The 21,714-nt window shown below is 37.5% G+C and overlaps 1 protein-coding gene and 1 pseudogene across 1 annotated transcript; both read left to right on the top strand.

Annotated features, from left to right (window-relative positions):
• Window positions 1-5,302: 5,302 nt before the first annotated feature.
• Window positions 5,303-6,232, top strand: LOC110151629 (olfactory receptor 8B3-like; annotated as a pseudogene).
• A 7,175-nt stretch (window positions 6,233-13,407) lies between these two features.
• On the top strand, window positions 13,408-14,346 carry LOC110151621 (olfactory receptor 8B3-like). The gene has a single exon (XM_020915014.2). It carries the CDS (start codon window positions 13,420-13,422, stop codon window positions 14,344-14,346), a length of 927 nt encoding a protein of 308 aa, XP_020770673.2. The 5' UTR covers window positions 13,408-13,419.
• Window positions 14,347-21,714: the final 7,368 nt, after the last annotated feature.

Below are 21,714 nucleotides of genomic sequence, written 5' to 3'. Positions count from 1 at the left end.
CATACATGTTTTTAACATTATGGCATAAATGAACATATAATGCATATTTTATATTTTTAAAGCATATCATTTCCTTTTCCTTAGCACTCTCCTTCCTATATGATCTCCTGTCCATCAATCACCCTCAATTATCCATGTTTATTTATAACCAAGAACACCTTTCTATATCTTCCTACTCACTGATATGAAAAATAATTACAACTATAAAGACTTTACAATTGATTACAAACTTCATATTTTTGACCCTTTGCTTTTTTCATCTAACAGAATTATACTAAAATGTCTCTAAAAGTCTATGTTGTGAACATATTGTAATACATCAAACCACTCCCCATTGATAGACATCTATAATTTCTATCCAACAGCAATGCTAAAATATTCAACATTGTACATACATTTGATATTCCAGTACTTTTATTTTAATGGGATAAATTCCAGAATGTCTCCCATGGGATCCCTTCTTAAGTTCAATTCATCAGTTAGAGTGGCTCACAGAACACAGGAAAAGTTTACTTATAGTTACCAGATTATAAAATGATCTGATATAGGATACAGATGAACATCCAGATAGATGAGATGAATAGGGCAAGGTCTGCAGAAAGAGTGTGGAGCTTCCATGCCCTTCTCAGGTACACAGCTCTCCCAGCATCTCCACCCTTTCACCAACCCAGAAGCTCTTGGAATCCCATCATTCTGAGGTTTTATGGTGGCTTCATTTCACAGGCATGATTGATTAAATCACTGGCCATTGGTGATCGAACCCAATCTTCAGCCCCTCTCCTCTTCATGGAATTCTAGAAGTTCTAGGAAGAGAATAACCCTAATAATAAGGTTGGTTCTTCTGGCAACCAGTCAGCATCCTTAGATGAGGCCCCAAAGTCACCTCATGAACATTACCAAGTACACCTTTATCTTTGTCATCCCTTGAATTCCAAAGTCTTTAGGAACTCTGTGCCACAAATGGGGTAGAGGCTGAATATATTCAATACATTTTATATTATTATTAATTTGACAATAATAGATACTAGTCTAATGTTTGTCACCATCATTAAACTATATATTTCTCTGATCTACTATTAGTCTCCTAGTTTGCTTAAGGTATCTCTTCCCAAACAAGAGTTTTTAAACATTATGCAATAAAATATGACTACTTTTTAATACATTCATAATTATACTATATATCCCAACTCTGATACAACCACCTAAATTTGAGAAAATGTTATTTCTTACTTTTATTACTACAAAGTAAGTCCTCCTGACTAAATCCTTGATTCATCCATTGCTTCATACAGTATATTCCCAACACAGCAACCAAGATCATCTTTTAAAAGCATGTCACTATGTTATAAATTCCTGTATTCAATTTTACTCAAAGTACCAAGTTTTACAATGGCCTGCAGAAAGCAATATGTTACATCTCAGTGCTTATCATCATCTCTTTCCCTCACTCCTTTTAATAAATAAAACCATTATGCTTTTTTCAAACATGCCAAAAGTATCACCTTAGATCCAGCAACCCCGCTCCTGGGCATATATCCAGTCAAAACTACAATTACAAAAGATATATGTACTCCTACATTCAAAGCAGCAATATTCACAATAGCCATCATATGAAAACAATATAAATGTTCATTGACAGGTGATTGAATAAAGATGTGGTACGTATATTGATTGTAATTTCCATAAATTCTTTGGCAATGCCAAAGAATGCTCAAACTCCCTCTCAATCACACTCATCTCACATGCTAGTAAAGTAATCCTCAAAATTCTCCAAGCCAGACTTCAGCAATATGTGAACCATGAACTTCCAGATGTTCAAGCTCGTTTTAGAAAAGACAGAGGAACCAGAGATCAAATTGCCAACATCTGCTGGATCATCAAAAAAGCAAGAGAGTGTCAGAAAACCATATATTTCTGCTTTTTGACTATGCCAAAACCTTTGACTGTGTGGATCACAATAAACTGTGGAAAATTCTGAAAGAGATGGGAATACCAGACCACCTGACCTGCCTCTTGAGAAACCTATATGCAGGTCAGGAAGCAATAGTTAGAACTGGACATGGAACAACAGACTGGTTCCAAATAGGAAAAGGAGTATATCAAGGCTGTATATTGTCACCCTGCTCATTTAACTCATATGCAGAGTACACCATGCAAAATGCTGGGCTGGATGAAGCACAAGCTGAAATCAAGATTGCCAGGAGAAATATCAATAACCTCAGATATGCAGATGACACTACCCTTATGGCAGAAAATGAAGAAGAACTAAAGAGCCTCTTGATGAAAGTGAAAGAGGAGAGTGAAAAAGTTGGCTTAAAGCTCAACATTCAGAAAACTAAGATCATGGCATTCAGTCCCATCACTTCATGGCAAATAGACAGGAAAACAGTGGAAACAGTGACAGACTTTATTTTGGGGGGCTCCAAAATCACTGCAGATGGTGATTGCAGCCTTGAAATTAAAAGATGCTTGCTCCTTGAAAGGAAAGTTATGACCAACCTAGACAGCATATTAAAAAGCAGAGACATTACTTTGTCAACAAAGGTCTGTCTAGTCAAGACTATGGTTTTTCCAGTAGTCATGTATGGATGTGAGAGTTGGACTATAAAGAGGGTTGAGTGTAGAAGAATTGATGCTTTTGAACTGTGGTGTTGAAGAAGGCTCTTGAGAGTCCCTTGAACAGCAAGGAGATCCAACCAGTACATCCTAAAGGAGATCAGTCCTGGGTGCTCATTGGAAGTACTGATGTTCAAGCTGAAACTCCAATACTTTGGCCACCTGATGCGAAGAGCTGACACATTTGAAAAGACCCTGATGCTGGGAAAGATTGAAGGCAGGAGGAGAAGGGGACAATAGAAGATGAGATGGCTGGATAGTATCCCCGACTCAATGGACATGAATTTGGGTAGGCTCCAGGAGTTGGTGTTGGACAGGGAGGCCTAGCGTGCTGCAGCTCATGGGGTCGCAAAGAGTCGGACACGACTGTGACTGAACTAAACTGAATCTCCTCTGAAGGGTTACATATTGTGAATTGAACAGCACTGAATAGCTTTCTTTTCTGTATTTTTAGATGTTCAACATTGACTTACAGTTCTTAACTCCTTGCTACATCCTTGATTTATCGTTTTCATGGCACTCATACCATATCCCTTGATCTCAATATCAACATATATTATTTTCACATGCCAAGGCCTATATTTAAAAAATAGTTGACCCAGTTGGAAATTTTTTTTTCATTTATATCTTACCCCTTTGAAAAAACATCTCTTCCTTATTGAGAAAAACATGTATCTAAAGAAGTAAATAATAATTACACTACTTGGGAACTCTTGTAGGCATACAGAAGTGCAGCCACCTTGTTTTGTATTTTACCATTATTTGATGTGCCAAAAATATGTTAAAGTTCGTCACAAGATTCCCATTTGAGAGGCCTCAAAATGCAATTTGTTTCATTTTTAGAAAAAATAAACATTCTGTCAAATTAGATTTCATTCTATCAGAATATTGTGGATAAAATAATATAGAAGTTTAAATAACACTTCTAAAATTTACATTTGGCAATGGGTTAAGGAATCAAGTTAATTATTATTTCTTGTTAGCAACTGAAGCTCTGTGTGTTGGTTTGGACCTCACTAAAAGGAGGGGAATCGAATTAGGATGCTTACATATATAATATGGAACATATTGCTGCAAAACTTGAAAATTGCACCATTTGAAAAATTTCAGATAAAAAAATAAAGAGACCTGGAAGTAAGACTCTTACAGAAATATGTCCATTTAGGAAATGGGCATAGAGAGGGAATCAAGCAGTGTCCTAGTTTTCCCTTCAGAGGTGAAGATAATAAAGAGATGGGAATTCACTTTGGATCTCCCTGAGGGAGGCACAGTCCCCGGAGTAAAGCAAAAATGATAAAAAGAATAGGTCCATGAGAACTAAAGAACAAAAGACAGATCACACACAGGGATTTATAATTTCCTTATTCCATATCTATATCTATACATATATATATAGATATATATAATCTACACCTCAGGGAAGAGACTTAGAAAGCTTCTACCCAGTTTTTATCAAACAGCATTACATCATTATATTCACATTAATTCTTTCTGTGTATAATTACTAGCAAGTGTGATAATTAAAGGCTTTTACTTTTTCTACTGCTTGAAAGGACAATATAATCAGAAATTACACTAGATCATAAACATTTCCTAAGCATATGTCTAGATTATCTCCTCTTAGAATCAAGGAATCAAGCCCAAAGAACCTGAAATTATATTTCCAATACCAACAGAGTGACAATCAATGATAAGGGAACCAGCTGTGTGGTTTTCTGAACGAAGAAGCGTGAGTTTCTGAATTCAACTTATATATGTAATTTAATTTACAATACTTATTCCTTATTTTGAGATGAAAATTGGGGAATCTAATACATGTCTAATCTTTCTCATTTTGTGTAGTTCTGAGACTCAAGTGATCCCAGGGCATCTATTGGAGAGGGATCTAAGAATGTTCCAAAACATGAGTGGGCTCAAAACATATCAGTCACGAAGTTTCCTCTAAGAGGATAAAGCTCTCACTCTTTTACCTTTATGGTTTTTACTTTGTGCCAAGGGAAATTACTTAATTCTCATAGACTCTTTTCTTGTATTAGAAACAGAATTCTTGGTTCTGACCACATGAAGTCTAATGTGTATTAGAAGCCAGTGCCTAGTTGCTAGGGTCACTGCTTGCAGTTCTACTGATGAGGGATGAGCTCAAGTGAATGAGGAAATGTTGAGATGAGGGTAGAATGATAGTGTCCTAATCCATCCCTCTTCACTCTTGGTTTTTTCAGCTGGTATGTTTGCATATGGTAGCACTGGCCTTTCCCTCTGTAAGCTGTTTGTGATATCCTTTGCTCCATTTAGCTTATAAAAGCTGAATACACATCACTGTATCAATATAAAGGTAAAGGCAGATTGTATGGGACTAGGTTGGGATAGTGTCAGGCATCCACAGTGTTTGTACACTTTAGTGCTGAACTTTCCTGGTGGCTCGGTGCTAAGAATCCATTTTCTAATGTTCGATCCCTGGGTCAGGAAGATCCCCCAGAGAAGGAAATGGCAACCCACTCCAGTATTCTTGCCTGGGAAATTCCATGGACATGGAGCCAGTTCACGGAGTAACAAAAGGGTCAGACATGACTTAAAAACTCAACAACAGCAAAAATACTCTTTTATAGGATGAGACACTGTGGGTAGAGCTGCGTTGTTCTCTAATGCAACACTTTCCTCCTGTATCCACAGGTTCCCTTAGAGAAGAATGGCTCCTGGAAATGTCTCTTTTGTGACCAAATTCATCCTGTTGGGATTAACAGACTGACATGATCTCCAACTCCCTCTGTTCTTCCTGTTCCTAGGAATGTACATGGTCATTGTGCTGGGAAATTTGGGACTGATAATGATAATCGCACTGAATTCACACCTGCACACTCCCATGTACTTTTTCCACTTTAACTTTTCCTTCATAGACCTCTTCTTTTCTTCTGTATATACACCCAACATGACGATTAACTTTATATCAAAGAAGAATATTATTTCTTATATGGGATCCATGATACAGCTCTACTTTTTCAGGTTTTTCACCATTTCTGAATGCTACCTGCTGACATCAATGGCCTATGACTGCTATGTGGCCATCTGTAAACCACTCTTCTATAATGTTGTCATGTCCCCTAAAGTGTGTTCCATCCTTATGCTTGCTTCCTACTTGATGGCATTTTCTGGTGTCATGGTTCACACTGGATGCATGCTGAGACTGACCTTCTGTGATACAAACAACATCAACCATTATTTCTGTGATGTCTTTCCTCTGCTCAAGCTCTCCTGCACAGGTAGCCACATCAGTGGGCTGGTAGTTTTCATTGTGGTGGGCATCAGCATCATTGTGCCCAGTCCCACCATCTTAGTCTGTTATGATCTCATCCTCACTGACATCTTCCACATCAGCTCCATAGAGGGCAGGTCCAAAACCTTCAGTACCTGCTATCCCCACATCATTGCTGTTTCTCTCTTCTTTGGATCATGTACGTTTATGTATCTCAAACCTTCATCTACTGGGCCTATGGATGAAAGAAGTTTCTTCTGGATTTTATACCAGTGTGTTGCCATGATGAACCCTTTAGTCTACAGCTTGAGAAATAAAGATATGAAAGTTGCTCTGAGAAAATCTCTGAGTAGGAGAGAATTTTGAATTAATAGAATATCTCTCTGTGCAGTTGGTCACAGGGCAGAAAGGTTCTGTATTTAATCATAATAATTTTGTTGACAATCTTTTTCTTTCTTTTCAACCAATTAGAAGGAAATCTGAGTCATCTCTCAATTTATTTCCACTCTGTGTAGAGCCAGACTTCTCTCTTACTTAACCATTTGCTGAATTTCTCACCATCTCCCATTTATTAATACTAATTAGAAAAAAAATATTACCTCTTGCTTTTTTTTCTCAGTTTGAGCATATTTACCCTCTGGAAATAGAAAACTGCTCTACAGTTGATGAAACAGGGAATATTAGGGTGACATAGTGTCATTGGGGACGTCTTATCTGCCATTTGCCATTGGAAGTATGAATCAGACAATTTTTTCTCTTCCTATCTTTTCAATCTTCCTTGAGCAAGAATATATCTCCTTAAATGCCTGAAATGGAAGGTTCCATAATGACTGCTAAGTATAAAACACTTTACTTCTCTAAACATTACACATTATATTTTCTCGGAAAAAAATGTTTTTTAGTTTGTACATCCAGTCCTGCACATAACATATTGTTAAAATATATTACCTGGATGTGAGAGTTAAGTTCAGAGTAGTACTTTGCTTCTACTTTATGTCATTGTTTTTGTTTCAGTAAACATGGAAAGGAGAAAATACTCTAATTTGAAAGTTGACTTTCAAACTTTGTCTTTGGGTGGTATATGACTTTTTCTCATGGTGAGTGTCAGCAAAGTTTATGGCAGTATCAAAAAGGTTTTTCAGATATGTCTCCTCAGCCTCAGAAACAAAAGCAAAGTTAAGCAAAAGGGACTGCATCAAACTGATAAGACATTGTGTAGCACAAGAAACTTAGCAAAATGAAAAATCAGTCTGCTGAATGGGAGAAGATATTTTGGAAACACTATGTCTGAAAGGCTAATATCCAAAATATACAAATAACCTGTGTTACTCAGCATCTAGAAAACAAAGAACCCAATTAAAAAATGGGCAGAGGTGTCGCTTTTCAAAGACATATGGATGACTACCAGACCCATGAAACAATGTTCAGCTTCACTAATCTTCAGAAAAATGCAAATCAAATCCAAGGAGATACTTCACTACTGTCAGAATGGCAAACAAAAAGGCAATAAGCAAAAACTGTTGGTAAAGATGCATGGAAAAGGAAACCCTCATGCACTGTTGGTGGCATGTAAACACAATGGGAAACAGTATGAAGGTTCCTCAAAAATTAAAAATAGAACTACTATACAGTCCAGCCACTCCACTCCTGAGTATTTACCTAAAGGAAACAAAATCACTAATTCAAAATATATACATACCCTGAAGTTCACTGCAGCATTATTTATAATGGCCAAGATATGTATGCCTAAGGGCTCAATGATATAATAAACAATTGGATAAAGGAGATGTGGTATATATTTATACAATGGAATACTTCTCATACATAAAAAAGAATGAAATCTTGCTATTTGAGACAACATAAATGAACTTACAGAATGTAAAGAGAAATAAGTCAGATAGAGAAAGACAAATGCTATATGATTTCACTTATATTTGGAATCCACAAAACAGAAAAAATAAACAACATAGGCAAGCAGAACCTGTTATAGACACAGACAATAAACAGATTGTTGCCAGAGGGAAGGAAGAGAGGGCAGGAGAGAAGTTGGTGAGAGACTTTAAGAGGTATAATTTTCCAGTTACAAAATAAACAAGTGATAGGCATGAACAGTGTGGGGAATATAGTTGATTAATATGTAATATCTTTGAAAGGTGAAAGCTAGTAACAAGACATATTGATGTTAACTTCAAAGTGTAGAGGAATAGCAAATCAGTTTACTACCCGTTAGGCACAAATATAATGTTGTTGGTAAGTTATACCTTAAAAGCAAACAAACTAACAAATGTATAGAAAAATAGATCAGATTTATGGTTACCAAAGGCAGGGAGCTGGAGAGAAGGGGAAGTGGATGAACATAGGACAAATATCCAGTTCTAAAATAAATAAGTACTAGATGTAATATATGATAAGTATAAATAACACTGCTGTATGTTTTATATGACAGTTGTTAAGAGAGGAAATCCTTAGAGTTCTCATTACAAAGAAAAAGGATACTTTTTTCCCTTTTATTTTGTATCCATATCAGATGATGGGTGTTCTTATTGTGGTTATTACTTCATGATGCATGTAAATCAAATCATTATACTGTACATCTTAAACTTACACAAAGCTGTATGAAAAAAAAGTGAAAGTGTTATTTTATCAGGAGTGTCCTACTCTTTGTGATCCCATAGACTGTAGTCCAGAAACTCCATGGAATTCTCCAGACAAGAACACTGCAGTGGGTAGCCATTCCCTTCTCCAGGGGATCTTTCCATCCCAGGGATTGAACCCAGGTCTCCTGCATTGCAGGCAGATTCTTCACCATCTGAGCCATCAGGGAAGCAGATTATATTTCAAAACCAGAAGAAGTGTTTCAAATGGGGAAAAAAAAATTCCATGTGTTTGGATTTGAATGTATTCTGGATACTAGGTGTTTATCAGATATATTATTTAAAAGTATTTCTTCCATTTTGTTAGTCCTCTATTCATTCTCTTGATGATATCTTTGAAAGCTCAAAAGTTTTTAATTTCATGATGTTCAGCATCCACTTTTTCATTTGTCATTTATTAGTCATATCTAAGAACCATTGTCCATCCCAAAGTCAAAAAGATTTACTCTGATGATTTCTTCTAGGAGTTTAATAATATTACCTTTCATATTTAGGTATAAGGTTTATTATGAATTAACTTTCTTATTTTGTGGAGTGCTCCAAATTCATTCTTTCAAAATGGACTTAATTATTCTAGTAGGTTTTGTTGAAAAGAATTCTCTCTCTACCACATTATCTTGGCATCCCTGTTGAAAATCAAGTGAGCATAAATGTAATGGTTTATTTTCAGACTCCCTGAAATATATATACATATACACATATGTTTTCCCCTCACATGTGTGTATGTAAATGCAGCAAATTCATATCTATGCTCTAACTTCATTTTCTTTCACTTCATTTCTCTAATATGTTTGCATCACTATTTTAAAATATGTTTATTTAAAATAGTTTTTTTTTCCGTTGATTATAAACAAAGATGGGCATGGTGTTATAATATTTTCAAACTACAGTTTTCATCATTTGTGACCATCGTGAACAATAAGACAGAGGATAGAGAGGTAAAGGGAAGAACTTATACTCTTTTTCTCTCCTGAGCTCATTTCTGGAAAAGCTGCTTCCCTTACCTATTAATATTCCTCCATAGAACTAAAAGCCTTCTTCCAAGGAGATAAGAGGAAGTGCAAGTAGAGGGAAAAATAATGACCAATATGTACTCCATCAGTTCAGTTCAGTCACTCAGTCATGTCTGACTCTGTGATTCCATGGACTGCAGCACACCAGGCCTCCCTGTCCATCACCAACTCCCAGAGTTTATTCAAACTCATGTCCATTGAGTCGGTGATGCCATCCAACCATCTCATCCTCTGTCGTCCCCTTCTCCTCCCGCCTTCAATCTTTCCCAGCATCAGGGTCTTTCCTAGTGAGTCAGTTCTTCACATCAGGTGGCCAAAGTACTAGAGTTTCACTTCAGCAACAGTCCTTCCAAAGAATGTTCAGGACTGACTTCCTTTAGGATGGGTGGGTTGGATCTCCTTGCAGTCCAAGGGACTCTCAAGAGTCTTCTCCAACACCACCGTTCAAAACCAACTATTTTTCAGCACTCAGCTTTCTTTACAGTCCAACTCTCACATCCTTAAATGACTACTGGAGAAACCATAGCCTTGACTAGACTGAATTTTGTTGGCAAAGTAATATCTCTGCTTTTTAATATGCTGTCTAGGTTGGTCATAACTTTTCTTCCAAGGAGTAAGCATCTTTTAGTTTCATGTCTGCGATCACCATCTGCAGTGACTTTGGAGCCCCCAAAAATAAAGTCTGTCACTGTTTCCACTGTTTGACCATCTATTTGCCATGAAGTGATGGGACCAGATGCTGTGATCTTAGTTTTCTGAACGTTGAGCCTCAGGTCAACTTTTTCATCCTCCTGTTTCACTTTCAAGAGGCTCTTTAGTTCTTCTTCACTTTGTGCCATAAGGGTGATGCCATCTGCACATCTCAGGTTCTTGATATTTCTCCCAGCAATCTTGATTCCAGCTTGTGCTTCATTCATCCAGCCCAGTGTTTCTCATGATGTACTCTGCATATAAGTTAAATAAACAGGGTGACAATATACAGCCTTGATGTACTCCTTTGCCCAATTTGGAACCAGTCTGTTGTTCCATGTCCATTTCTAACTGTTGCTTCCTGACCTGCATACAGGTTTCTCAAGAGGCAGGTCAGGTGGTCTGGTATTCCCATCTCTTTAAGAATTTTCCACACTTTGTGGTGATCCACACAGTCAAAGGCTTTGGCGTAGTCAATAAAGAAGAAATAGATGTTTTTCTGGAACTCTCTTGCTTTTTCGATAATCCAATGGATGTTGGCAATTTGATCTCTGGTTCCTCTGTCTTTTCTAAAACCAGCTTGAACATCTGGAAGTTCACATTTCCCATAAAGTTGAAGTCCCATTGTATTGTTTTTCTCTATTTCTTTGCACTGATCACTGAAGAAGGCTTTCTTGTCTCTCCTTGCTATTCTTTGGAACTCTGCATTCAAATGGGTATAGCTTTCCTTTTATCCTTTGCTTTTCACTTCTCTTCTTTTCTCAGCTATTTGTAAGGCCTCCTCAGATAGCCATTTTGCTTTTTTGCTTTTCTTTTTCTTGGCGACGGTCTTGATCCCTGTCTCCTGTACAATATCACGAACCTCCATTCGTAGCTCTTCGGGCTCTCTGTCTATCAGATCTAATCCCTTGAATCTATTTCTCACTTCCACTATATAATCATAAGGGATTTGACTTAGGTCATACCTGAATGGTCTAGAGGTTTTAAAGCTGGTCACAAGTCTTCCATTTGAGAAGCCTCAAAATGGAAGTTAAATTTGCTTCATTTTTAAATAAGGTAAATTTTCTTTCATATTAGATTTCATTCTGTCAGAATATTGTAGAAAAAAATGACTGAGCAATGAAGCAATGCAACTGTTACAGTTTATGTTGGAAGAAGGAAAGCAAGATTCACAGCAGTCTAACTCCATAGTCCCTGGTGTTTTCCATAATGAGAAGAAACTGATAACTTCAGTTACTGAATTTTTATAGAAAGTGACCCAACAGGGAAATCAGGAAGAAATTTCAGGTGTGTGTTAAAGTTATAAACTGTAAAGGTATAAAATATAGAAGGGACATCTGTGCTCTATGCTTACTCATGTCCAACTCTTGTGACCCCATAGGCTGTAGCCTACCAGGCTCCTCTGTCCATGGGATTTTCCAGGCAAGAACACTGGAGTGAGCTGCCATTCCCTTCTCCAGGGTCTCTTGCATTGCAGGCAGACTCTTTACCAACTGAGCTATGAGGGAAGCCCCCATAGAAGGGACACAGAGTATTGCAAATTATTTCAGCGATTTCCCACAGAGAGAACAACCTAAATGAGTTATTTCAACATTTGAAAACATTTAGATAAAGAAATAAGGAATCTTGAAAGTAGGACCCTTTGGGAAAACACATTCATTTAAGAAATGGACATAAAGAGGAAGTGAAGCAATGCAGTAGCTTTCCCTTTGGATGTGAAGATAATGAGGAGACAGGAATTTACTTTGATCCACCGAGGGATGTTCAGTCCCTAGAGCAAAGTGAAAATGGTTAAAAGAGTGAGTCCCTAAGGAACTAAAGACAGATCATGAACCATTTATAAAGTTTCCTTCTTTTTCTTTTTTTTCATAAGATCTACTCCCTGGGGAATTGTTGGAGCAAACCTCCAGTCTCTTTTTAACTATGTGCATTACATCATTACGCTCATATTAAATCTTCTGTGTCTAATCAAGTTGCGAGTGTGGTAATAAAATGCTTTATTTTCCTCTACCTCTTGAGGGGACTGAAAATAACCAGAAATTACAGTAGTTCATAAAGTTTTTGAGGGCATATGTCAATGCTGTCTCATTTTATCAAAGAAGTCAAGCCTCAAGAACCTGAAATTACATTTCCAGTACCAAAAAGGTGAAGACTAATGATAAGGGAGCCAGCCACGAGGTTTTCTGCCCTAAGGAGGGTGAGTTTCTGAATTCATCTTACATGCTGAATTCAATTTACAATCCTTATTCCTTGTTTTGAGGTGAAAATCCAGGGTCCATTGTTTCTCATTTTGTGTAGTTCTAGGAGTCAAGTGAAGCTAGTGGATGAATCTGTAGAAGAGGGATCAGAGACTGTTCAGAGATACAAGGGGGCTCAAAGGACATATCAGTCAGGAAGCTTCCTCTAGGTAGGTGTAACTCTCACTCTTCTAATATTATGTCTTTCAACTCTGTGAAAAGCGGAGTAAAAACTCATAGATTTTGGTCCTTTCATCTTGGATTAGAAAACATATTTTTGGTTTGGACCACATCACAGCTAATCTGCATCAGAAGCCAGCGTCAGGTTGCTAGGATCACTGCCTCCAGTTGTAGTGGTGAGGGAAGAGTTCAAGTGAGGAAACGTTGAAATGAGAGTAGAACAATTGTATTCTAATCCATTCCTCTTCCCCTTGGACTATCCAGCAGGCATGCTTGCATATGGCAGGACTGGCCTGCCCTCTGTAGGCTGTTTGTGATGTGCTTTGCTATATTTAACTTGTAACAGCTCTAATAAAGGGCAAGTCCACATCACTCTGTATTGTAATAATGGGAAAGTCAGATTCTATGGGGCTAGGTTGGGACAGTGTCAGGCATTCCTAGTGTATACTATTTTAGGCTGGGCTTCCCTGGGACTCAGTGGTAAAGAACCCTCCTGCTAATGCAGGATATGTGGTTCGATCCCTCGGTTGGGAAGAACATCTGGTAAAGGAAATGTCAATCCACTCCAGTATTTTTGCATGGGAAATTCCTTGGGAAATTCCATGGACACAGGAACCTTGAGGGCTACAATCCATGGGGTCACAAAAGAGTTGGACACAACTTAGTGACTAAACAAGAAAAACAACTGATTCTTTTGTAGGATGAGACACTGTGGAAGAGCTGGGTTGTTCTCTAATGGAACCCTTTTCTCCTGTATACACAGATTACCTCAGAGAAGAATGGCTCCTGGAAATGACTCTTTTGTGACTGAATTCATTCTGTTGGGATTAACAGACCGACCTGATCTCCAGCTCCCTCTGTTCTTACTGTTCCTAGGAATGTACATGGTCACTGTGCTGGGAAATTTGGGATTGATCATTCTAATTGCACTGAATTCACATCTGCACACCCCCATGTACTTTTTCCTCTTTAACTTGTCCTTCATAGATCTCTGTTATTCTTCTGTGTTTACACCCAAAATGATGATTAACTTCACATCAAAGAAGAATATTATTTCTTACATGGGGTGCATGACCCAACTCTACTTTTTCTGTTTTTTTGTCATTTCTGAATGCTATGTGCTCACATCAATGGCCTATGACCGCTATGTGGCCATCTGTAACCCACTCTTGTATAATGCTGCCATGTCCCCTAAAGTGTGTTTCAGCCTTATGTTTGCTTCCTACTTGATGGCATTTTCTGGTGCCATGGCTCACACTGGATGCATGCTGAGACTGACCTTCTGTGGTACAAACACCATCAACCATTATTTCTGTGATGTCCACCCTTTGCTCAAGCTCTCCTGCACAAGTACCTATGTCAATGAGCTTGTAGTTTTCATTGTGGTGGGCATCAACATCATTGTGCCCAGTTTCACAATCTTTGTCTCTTATTGTCTCATCCTCACCAACATCCTCCAAATCAAGTCCACGGAGGGCAGGTCCAAAGCCTTCAGCACTTGTACTTCCCATATCATTGCTGTTTCTCTGTTCTTTGGATCAGTGTCATTCATGTATCTTAAACCATCTTCTGCTGGTTCTATGGATACGGAAAAAATCTCTTCTGTCTTTTACACCAATGTGGTTGCCATGATGAACCCCTTGATCTATAGCTTGAGAAATAAAGATGTGAAAACTGCTCTGAGAAAAACTCTGAGTAGGAGATAATTTTGAATAGACTATCTCTCTCTGTGAAGTTGGTCAAGGGCAGAAAGTTTCTGTGTTTCATCATAGTAACTTTGTTGACTATGTTATTTCTTTTTCACCATGTGGAAGGATATCTGAGTCACCTCACAATTTATTTCCACTTTTTTAGAGTTGGTCTCTCTTTTCTTACCACTTTCTCCCATTTATGAATACTCTTCAGAAAAATTTATTAAATCTGTTTTTTCTATCAGTTTGAACTTTTTTCCCTGTTGAAATAGAAGACTTGTCTACTGATGATCAAATCGGGGAAAATTAGTTTGATGTTGTGTCTTTACGGTTGTCTTATCTGCCATCTGCCATTGGAAGCATGAATCAGACAATGTTTCTCTTCTTTTCCTTCCAGTCTTGCTTGAGCAAGATTATATTTCATTTCATCCCTGATATATAAAGTTACATAATGGCTAAGTATAAAAAATTTTGGTTTTGTTGACAATGCACATTTTGCTTTTTTGACAAAGAATTTTCTTACTTTTACACAGCCAGTCCTGCACATAACAGATTATTAAGATATACTCCTGGATGGGAAAGTATAACTCACAGTAGTTATTGATTTATTTACAGTTGTATATTTCTTAATGAAGACACCTAGACTAAATTCAGTTTTATGTTTTAAAGTCTACTAATCTCAGTATACTTTGTTTCTGTTTTATCTCATCATTTTTGTTTAATTAAACATGGCACAGAGGAAAATATTCTAATTTGAAATTTGACAGTGCCTTGTCCCTGAGTGGTACATGAATTTTTCTCAGGATGGGTATTTTTTTTTTTTTCAGTTTTTTTTTTTGTTTGTTTGTTTGCTTATGAACATAATTTATTTTGTCCTTGTTGTTGGGTAATAGGAAGCTTTATGGACCTGAATACTGGGGAAATGACTGGCTTAAGTAAGCACATTATTTTTTCCAAAAAATTAAGAAAAAAAATGGAATACTTTCAAGTGTTTGTAATTCAATGAACACTGGTCGGTAGATTAAAGAGTTCAGAATCCTTTCATGAGGACAAGGTCAACAGGCCACATTGCCAATAAATAAGAGGTTTTTGTGGGGATTTCTCATGAGGCTTAGGAACTGCATTTAAATATGGGGTTTTTTTTTTTTTTTTTTTTTTTTTACCTATTCCATCTAGTACATTAAATGTTTAGTCCATAAAGCTTTCATAAACTTATGATACACAGTGACCATACAATAGTAGTGTCTTTTGAGATGAAGGTAGAAAAGTTGTGACTACCTGTGAGGAAAAAGTTATAGGACTTTTTTTTTCCCCTGAATATAAAATAACTATTAGTGATTAAAACTCAAATTAGGAATAAGGAATCTAGGAAATAAAATTTTGAAAATAAAAGACTCATTTTTATGATTCCCCTCTTTTTTTCTGGAAGACCTAGAAATATGAAGGAAATCACAGGATTTCTATGAATAGAACGAAAACTTATTTGATAATTAAAAAAATTAACTCATCAACCTCAACACTGTGTGTGACCTGGGCAAAACTTTATCACTTCTGCTTTTGTTGGCTACTTCGTCATGGATTTTAGGGAATAAAATCTGCCGGGGTCCAGCCTCGGCAGGATCCAGGGGTACCCTCAGGATGAACGGCATCGGCGAGAGAAAGAGAGAGAGAGAGAGAGAGAGAGAGAGAGAGAGAGAGAGTGACCAGACGGGGGGTGCAGCAGAGTCTGGCAAATCTTTATTTTTTACCGTAGCTTTTATATTCTAAGTTAGTACATTTTTAAGGGGAAGATAGTTTAATATTACATCAGCTTATCCTTCACGAAACCAGGGTGTTTTCTGCATACTTCTTTGTGAGAGTCTTGTACATTATCTTCTGGCCATGGGGCCTATTGACATTTTTTGACCTACATGAATGCAAAGTTGTTTTCCGTAATCTATTCTTTAATGAACACAAAGGTCAGTCCTTTTGCAGAAGTTATCAGTTAAATTTATCTAAAAGGTTTACCACACAAAGACTCTGCAGCTCCGGTGAGGCAGCCCCTGTTTAGCATTCCTGGTTAAAATGAACAATTCTAAACTCTTATTTTTCTAAATCTTTAACTATAACCACTTTTAGAATAATATTTTTGTGTTCTCTAATAGGGCTTCCTCACCCCCGAAGGGCTCTGTGCCTATTAGGGCCTTTTGTGTGATCAGGTTCTTTATGCTGTTTATGATTAAGGTGTTGTGAGCAGTCATGTGCATTAGTACGCATTTGCCAAGCAGGCTAGAATGCCAGCAAAGGGGTCTAAATTGAAACACTCCTTTCATCCTGGATAATCTTATAGGATACCACCATCTGGGGGACATATTGATTAAAGTTCTAAGTTGATTCTGTTTGGAGAGAGATCGGGGAAGGCCTTCTACCTGTGTCACAGAAATTAGGGAGTAGTCTAATATAGCAAGCATCAGAAAGACAGAGATCATCTTTAAGGTGAGCACCGGGGCAGCTTTTCAAAATCCCTGAAGTCCTGATCTGCCTTGCTTGTCAGGTCTTCTCCTCACGACCTTGTCATGGGTGGGATCTCGTGTGCTGGCTCCTGGCAAAAAAACTCAAAATGCTGTTAGAAAATTATAATTTGAAAGAAATATTTGGTGACTTTTCAGGAAGCATTTAACAGGAGGCTTCCTGTGTGCTGTTTTGGATCTGTCATGAATCCTCTGTTCCTTATTAATTCCTGAATATTCAGGAATTAAGAGGAGAGGCAAGCCTCTCCCAGGGCTGAGGAATCCATGCATTTCCTTCGTTAGTTTTTCCATACGGTGATAAGTAACTACTTACAACCCTCTTCCTTTTTATGAACCATATGTTAGATGTGATTGTTTACAACTCTCTCTCTCTTTGATATGGATCGCCTTGTGTTTTGTAAGTCTGGAATTTTGATTTTTATCTTTGCTGAGAATAGCTACCTTGTAAGACAGTATATATACCCACACCATGTTGAATAAAACACCTTTGCTCCATCAGAGCTTGGGTCCCCGTGTCTTTCTTTCCTTCTCTCTCTCTCTCTCTCTCTCTCTCTTTTTCAGGCTAATTCCTTGGAGCGCGAGAGCCTACTGAGCTCCCTTTCTTGCCCGGGCTTCTAAGATCCTCTCAAGAAAGCGCACTGTGCCTACAGTGAAGAGGGCGCTGGTGCCTACCTGAAGCAGTGCAAGCTCTGTTGAAGCTGCAGAGTCAATACTTTGGCCATCTAATGCAAAGAATTGACTCATTAGAGAGGATCCTGATGCTGGGAAAGACTGAGGGCAGGAGGAGAAGGGGACCCAAGTATTAAAGTTTCAACATCAGTCCTTCCAATGAACACCCAGGACTGATCTCCTTTAGGATGGACTGGTTGGATCTCCTTGCAGTCCAAGGGACTCTCAAGAGTCTTCTCCAACACCACAGTTCAAAAGCATCAATTCTTCTGAGCTCAGCTTTCTTTATAGTCCAACTCTCACATTCATACATGACCACTGGAAAAACCATAGCCTTGACTAGATGGACATTTGTTAACAAAGTACTGTCTCTGCTTTATAATATGCTGTCTAGGATGGTCATAACTTTCCTTCCAAGGAGTAAGTGTCTTTTAATTTCATGGCTGCAATCACCACCTGCAGTGATTTTGGAGTCCCCCAAAATAAAGTCAGCCACTGTTTCCACTGTTTCCCCATCTCTTTGCCATGAAGTGATGGGACTGGATGCCATGATCTTAGTTTTCTTAAATGTTGAGCTTTAACCCAACTTTTTCACTCTCCTCTTTCACTTTCTTCAAGAGGCTCTTTAGTTCTTCTTTGTTTTCTGCCATAAGAGTGATGCCTGTACTAGTTTTCATTCTCCAACTAAAATAAATAAATTTATAAAATTTAAAAAAAGAAAGAGTGGTGTCATCTGCACATCCCTCTGGTAGATCCAAAGTGAATTCCCATCTCCTCATTATCTACACCTCTGAGGGGAAAGCTACTACATTGTCTCATCCCTCTTTGTTCACATTTACTAAATGGACTTATTTCCTCAAAAGATCTACTTCCAGGTTTCTTTTTTTCTTTATCTGAATACCTCAAATGTTGCAGCAACTCATTTCAGTTTTTCTCTTTCTGAGATGTCTCTGAAATAATTTGCAATATTGTGTATCTCTTCTATAGTTTATACTTTTAACATATTCCTGAAATTCTTGCCAGACTCTCCTGCTGCCTAATTTTTTGTAACATTTCAGTAAGTGAAGTTATCAATGCTTCACATCAGCAGTTATTGATATTCTTGGTTCTCCTATGTAAAATAAGGGATGCCAAAATAGCATCTCTTTCATTGAGCTGTTGTGTTAATCAAAAAAAAAAAAAAAACCTAAGTAAAATGATTGGGCCAGTATTGGCATATGAGAGTCAATAAATGTCAGCTCTTATTATTCATGTTCTCATAAATTTCAGTAGATTCTCCTTCATAAAACTCATCATACTTTTCCCCTTTAATTCATGCTTTTCTATAAACTGTATATTCTATAAGGACAAACATCTATTCTATGTTGTTAACTATTTGGATCCTGAAACTAAGAACAATGCTGAGTACACAGCAAAAATTCAATTAATACTTCTGAAACTCATCTTGTTTTCATCTAAGAGCTTTCAGAATACATTCAAAACTTGTCTTATGCTAAACCACGACAGCAACAACCACAATGACCTCCACCCACGTGACCCCAGCACCACACAACTTCTGGTTTTATGATTAAACTGAACTAGTATAATATTGAACTATAGTGGCTCCTAACTATTATTTTCACATTTTCCCAAATAGTCACTCTTATTTGCTCATGAACAATGCTGCTAGAATAAAGTCTGAAAGCACAGCTTTGTCCCTCCCTAGTTCAAGGACTTTCAGTGGTTCTCCATGTGAAAATTGAAGCTGTGTAGTAAAAATATAATTCTCAAAACTATAATTAAGGCTTGGTTAGAACTAAAGTAGAAAGCAAGTCAGAGTTAATTTTGATAAGAAGCCATGAAAGTACCCTTCTGATTGATTGAAATATATTGCACACTTTATATATGGTACAAAACTTTAACCTTCTCAAAAACATATAAAAGAAAATAGGAGAGTGTTTACTTTTAAAAGACCACTCAATTGTCTTGGTACAGTCCATCCATTTTAGAAATATACATGTTTTTGTGTGAAAAAATAAATCTGCATGAGCCTATCTTTAAACACACTACTTATATTGAGTGGAAGGAGAGAGAAAAACATCATTCGGTAGTAAGAGAGTGTTCTCTCTCTTATTGATAGAAAAACATCAAATGCTCGAAAATGTGCCTTCAAAATGCTCCAAAAAAAGAGGGCTTCCATAAACAAAATAATAACTTGTGAAACTACCACAATTATAGAATTTGTTTGTTTTTAGTTGGGCAACTCTTAAAAGGGAGAGATGGAAGAAATGGCTAGGCACTGAATTTCTGATGAAAGAAAATTAAAACCATGCCATGTGAAACTTTAAATGTAGGCTTCTGTGAAACATCTTCTTAGCTCTCTATCTCTTGTTTAGAATCTTCCCAATATGTTGTATAATATTTGAGATCACTAGTCTAACCACATTAGGTAAGAAAATATATATTCTTGATGCAGCATTGTGGAAAAGAATCCAATTTCACACCAATTTAGAAAAAGTTCTGTCCTGGTTCACAGGCACAAGAGAAAGTTGTCAACTTAAAAGGTTGACTCTAAGACTGAACACCTTCAGCAGAACCATAACTTCCCTCAAAACCCGTCAGTGCCAATCACATAACTCAAGAAAGGAAGAACTACAAGGAGGTAAAACTGGACAATTCTAAAGGAACTCAGTTCTGAATATTCATCGGGAGGACTGATGCTGAAGCTGAAGCTCCAGTACTTTGGCCACCTGATAGGAAGAACTGAGCCATTAGAAAATATGCTGATGCTTGGAAAGACTGAAGACAGGAGCAGAAGGGGATGACAGAGGATGTGATGGCTGGATGGCATCACAAAATCGATGCACATGAGTTTGAACAAGTTCTAGGTGTTGGCAATGGACAGGGAAGACTGGCGTGTTGCAGTCCATGGACTCGCAGAGTCAGATACGACTGAGACTGAACTGAACATTAAAATATGTTGGCTTGATTTCCCCTCCACTTAAAAGAAGTCCAAATACAGAGATGCACAGTTGCATTGCTAACTGAAACAGTTCCATTGCTAACTGATTAATTTGCTGAACAGTCAGCAAAGTTGCCTCCTTTACAATGCTAACTCCCACAATTATCACAAATTGTATTTTATTTATATACATTTTTTCAAATTAACCAAAGATAAAAATCACTCATTTTAAAGAGTAACTCTTAATTTCACAATTTGTATGGAAATACAAAAAACCTCGAATAGCCAAAATAATCTTGAGAAAAAATGGAACTGGAAGAATCAACCTGCCTGACTTCAGACTCTACTACAAAGCCACAGTCATCAAGACAGTATGGTACTGGCACAAAGACAGAAATATAGATCAATGGAACAGAATAGAAAGCCCAGAGATAAATCCACAAACCTATGGTCACCTTATCTTCAACAAAGGAGGCAAGGATATACAATGGAAAAAAGACAACCTCTTTAACAAGTGGTGTTGGGAAAACTGGTCAACCACTTGTAAAAGAATGAAACTAGAACACTTTTCAACACCATACAGAAAAATAAACCCAAAATGGATTAAAGATCTAAATGTAAGACCAGAAACTATAAAACTCCTACTAGAGGAGAACATCGGCAAAACACTCCCCGACATAAATCACAGCAGGATCCTCTATGACCCACATCCCAGAATTTTAGAAACAAAAGCAAAAATAAACAAATGGGATCTAATGAAACTTAAAAGCTTTTGCATAACAAAGGAAACTATAAGCAAGGTGAAAAGACAGCCCTCAGATTGGGAGAAAATAATAGCAAATGAAGCAACAGACAAAGGATTAATCTCAAAAATATACAAGCAACTCCTCCAGCTCAACTCCAGAAAAATAAATGACCCAATCAAAAAATGGGCCAAAGAACTAAACAGACATTTCTCCAAGCAAGACATACAGATGGCAAAAAAACACATGAAAAGATGCTCAACATCACTCATTATCAGAGAAATGCAAATCAAAACCACAATGAGGTACCATTACACGCCAGTCAGGATGGCTGCTATCCAAAAGTCTACAAGCAATAAATGCTGGAGAGGGTGTGGAGAAAAGGGAACCCTCTTACACTGTTGGTGGGAATGCAAATTAGTACAGCCACTATGGAAAACAGTGTGGAGATTTCTTAAAATGCTGGAAATAGAACTGCCATATGACCCAGCAATCCCACTTCTGGGCATACACACTGAGG

This window comes from Odocoileus virginianus, unplaced genomic scaffold (assembly GCF_023699985.2).
Source record: "Odocoileus virginianus isolate 20LAN1187 ecotype Illinois unplaced genomic scaffold, Ovbor_1.2 Unplaced_Scaffold_19, whole genome shotgun sequence".
Taxonomy (NCBI): Eukaryota; Metazoa; Chordata; class Mammalia; order Artiodactyla; family Cervidae; genus Odocoileus; species Odocoileus virginianus.
The sequence above is the reverse complement of the archived record's forward strand: the minus strand, read 5'-3'. Positions and strand labels throughout refer to the sequence as shown.

Bases quoted from the DNA above. Each gene is read 5' to 3' on its own strand.
- LOC110151621 (XM_020915014.2), top strand. From the start codon at position 13,420: ATGGCTCCTGGAAATGACTCTTTTGTGACTGAATTCATTCTGTTGGGA.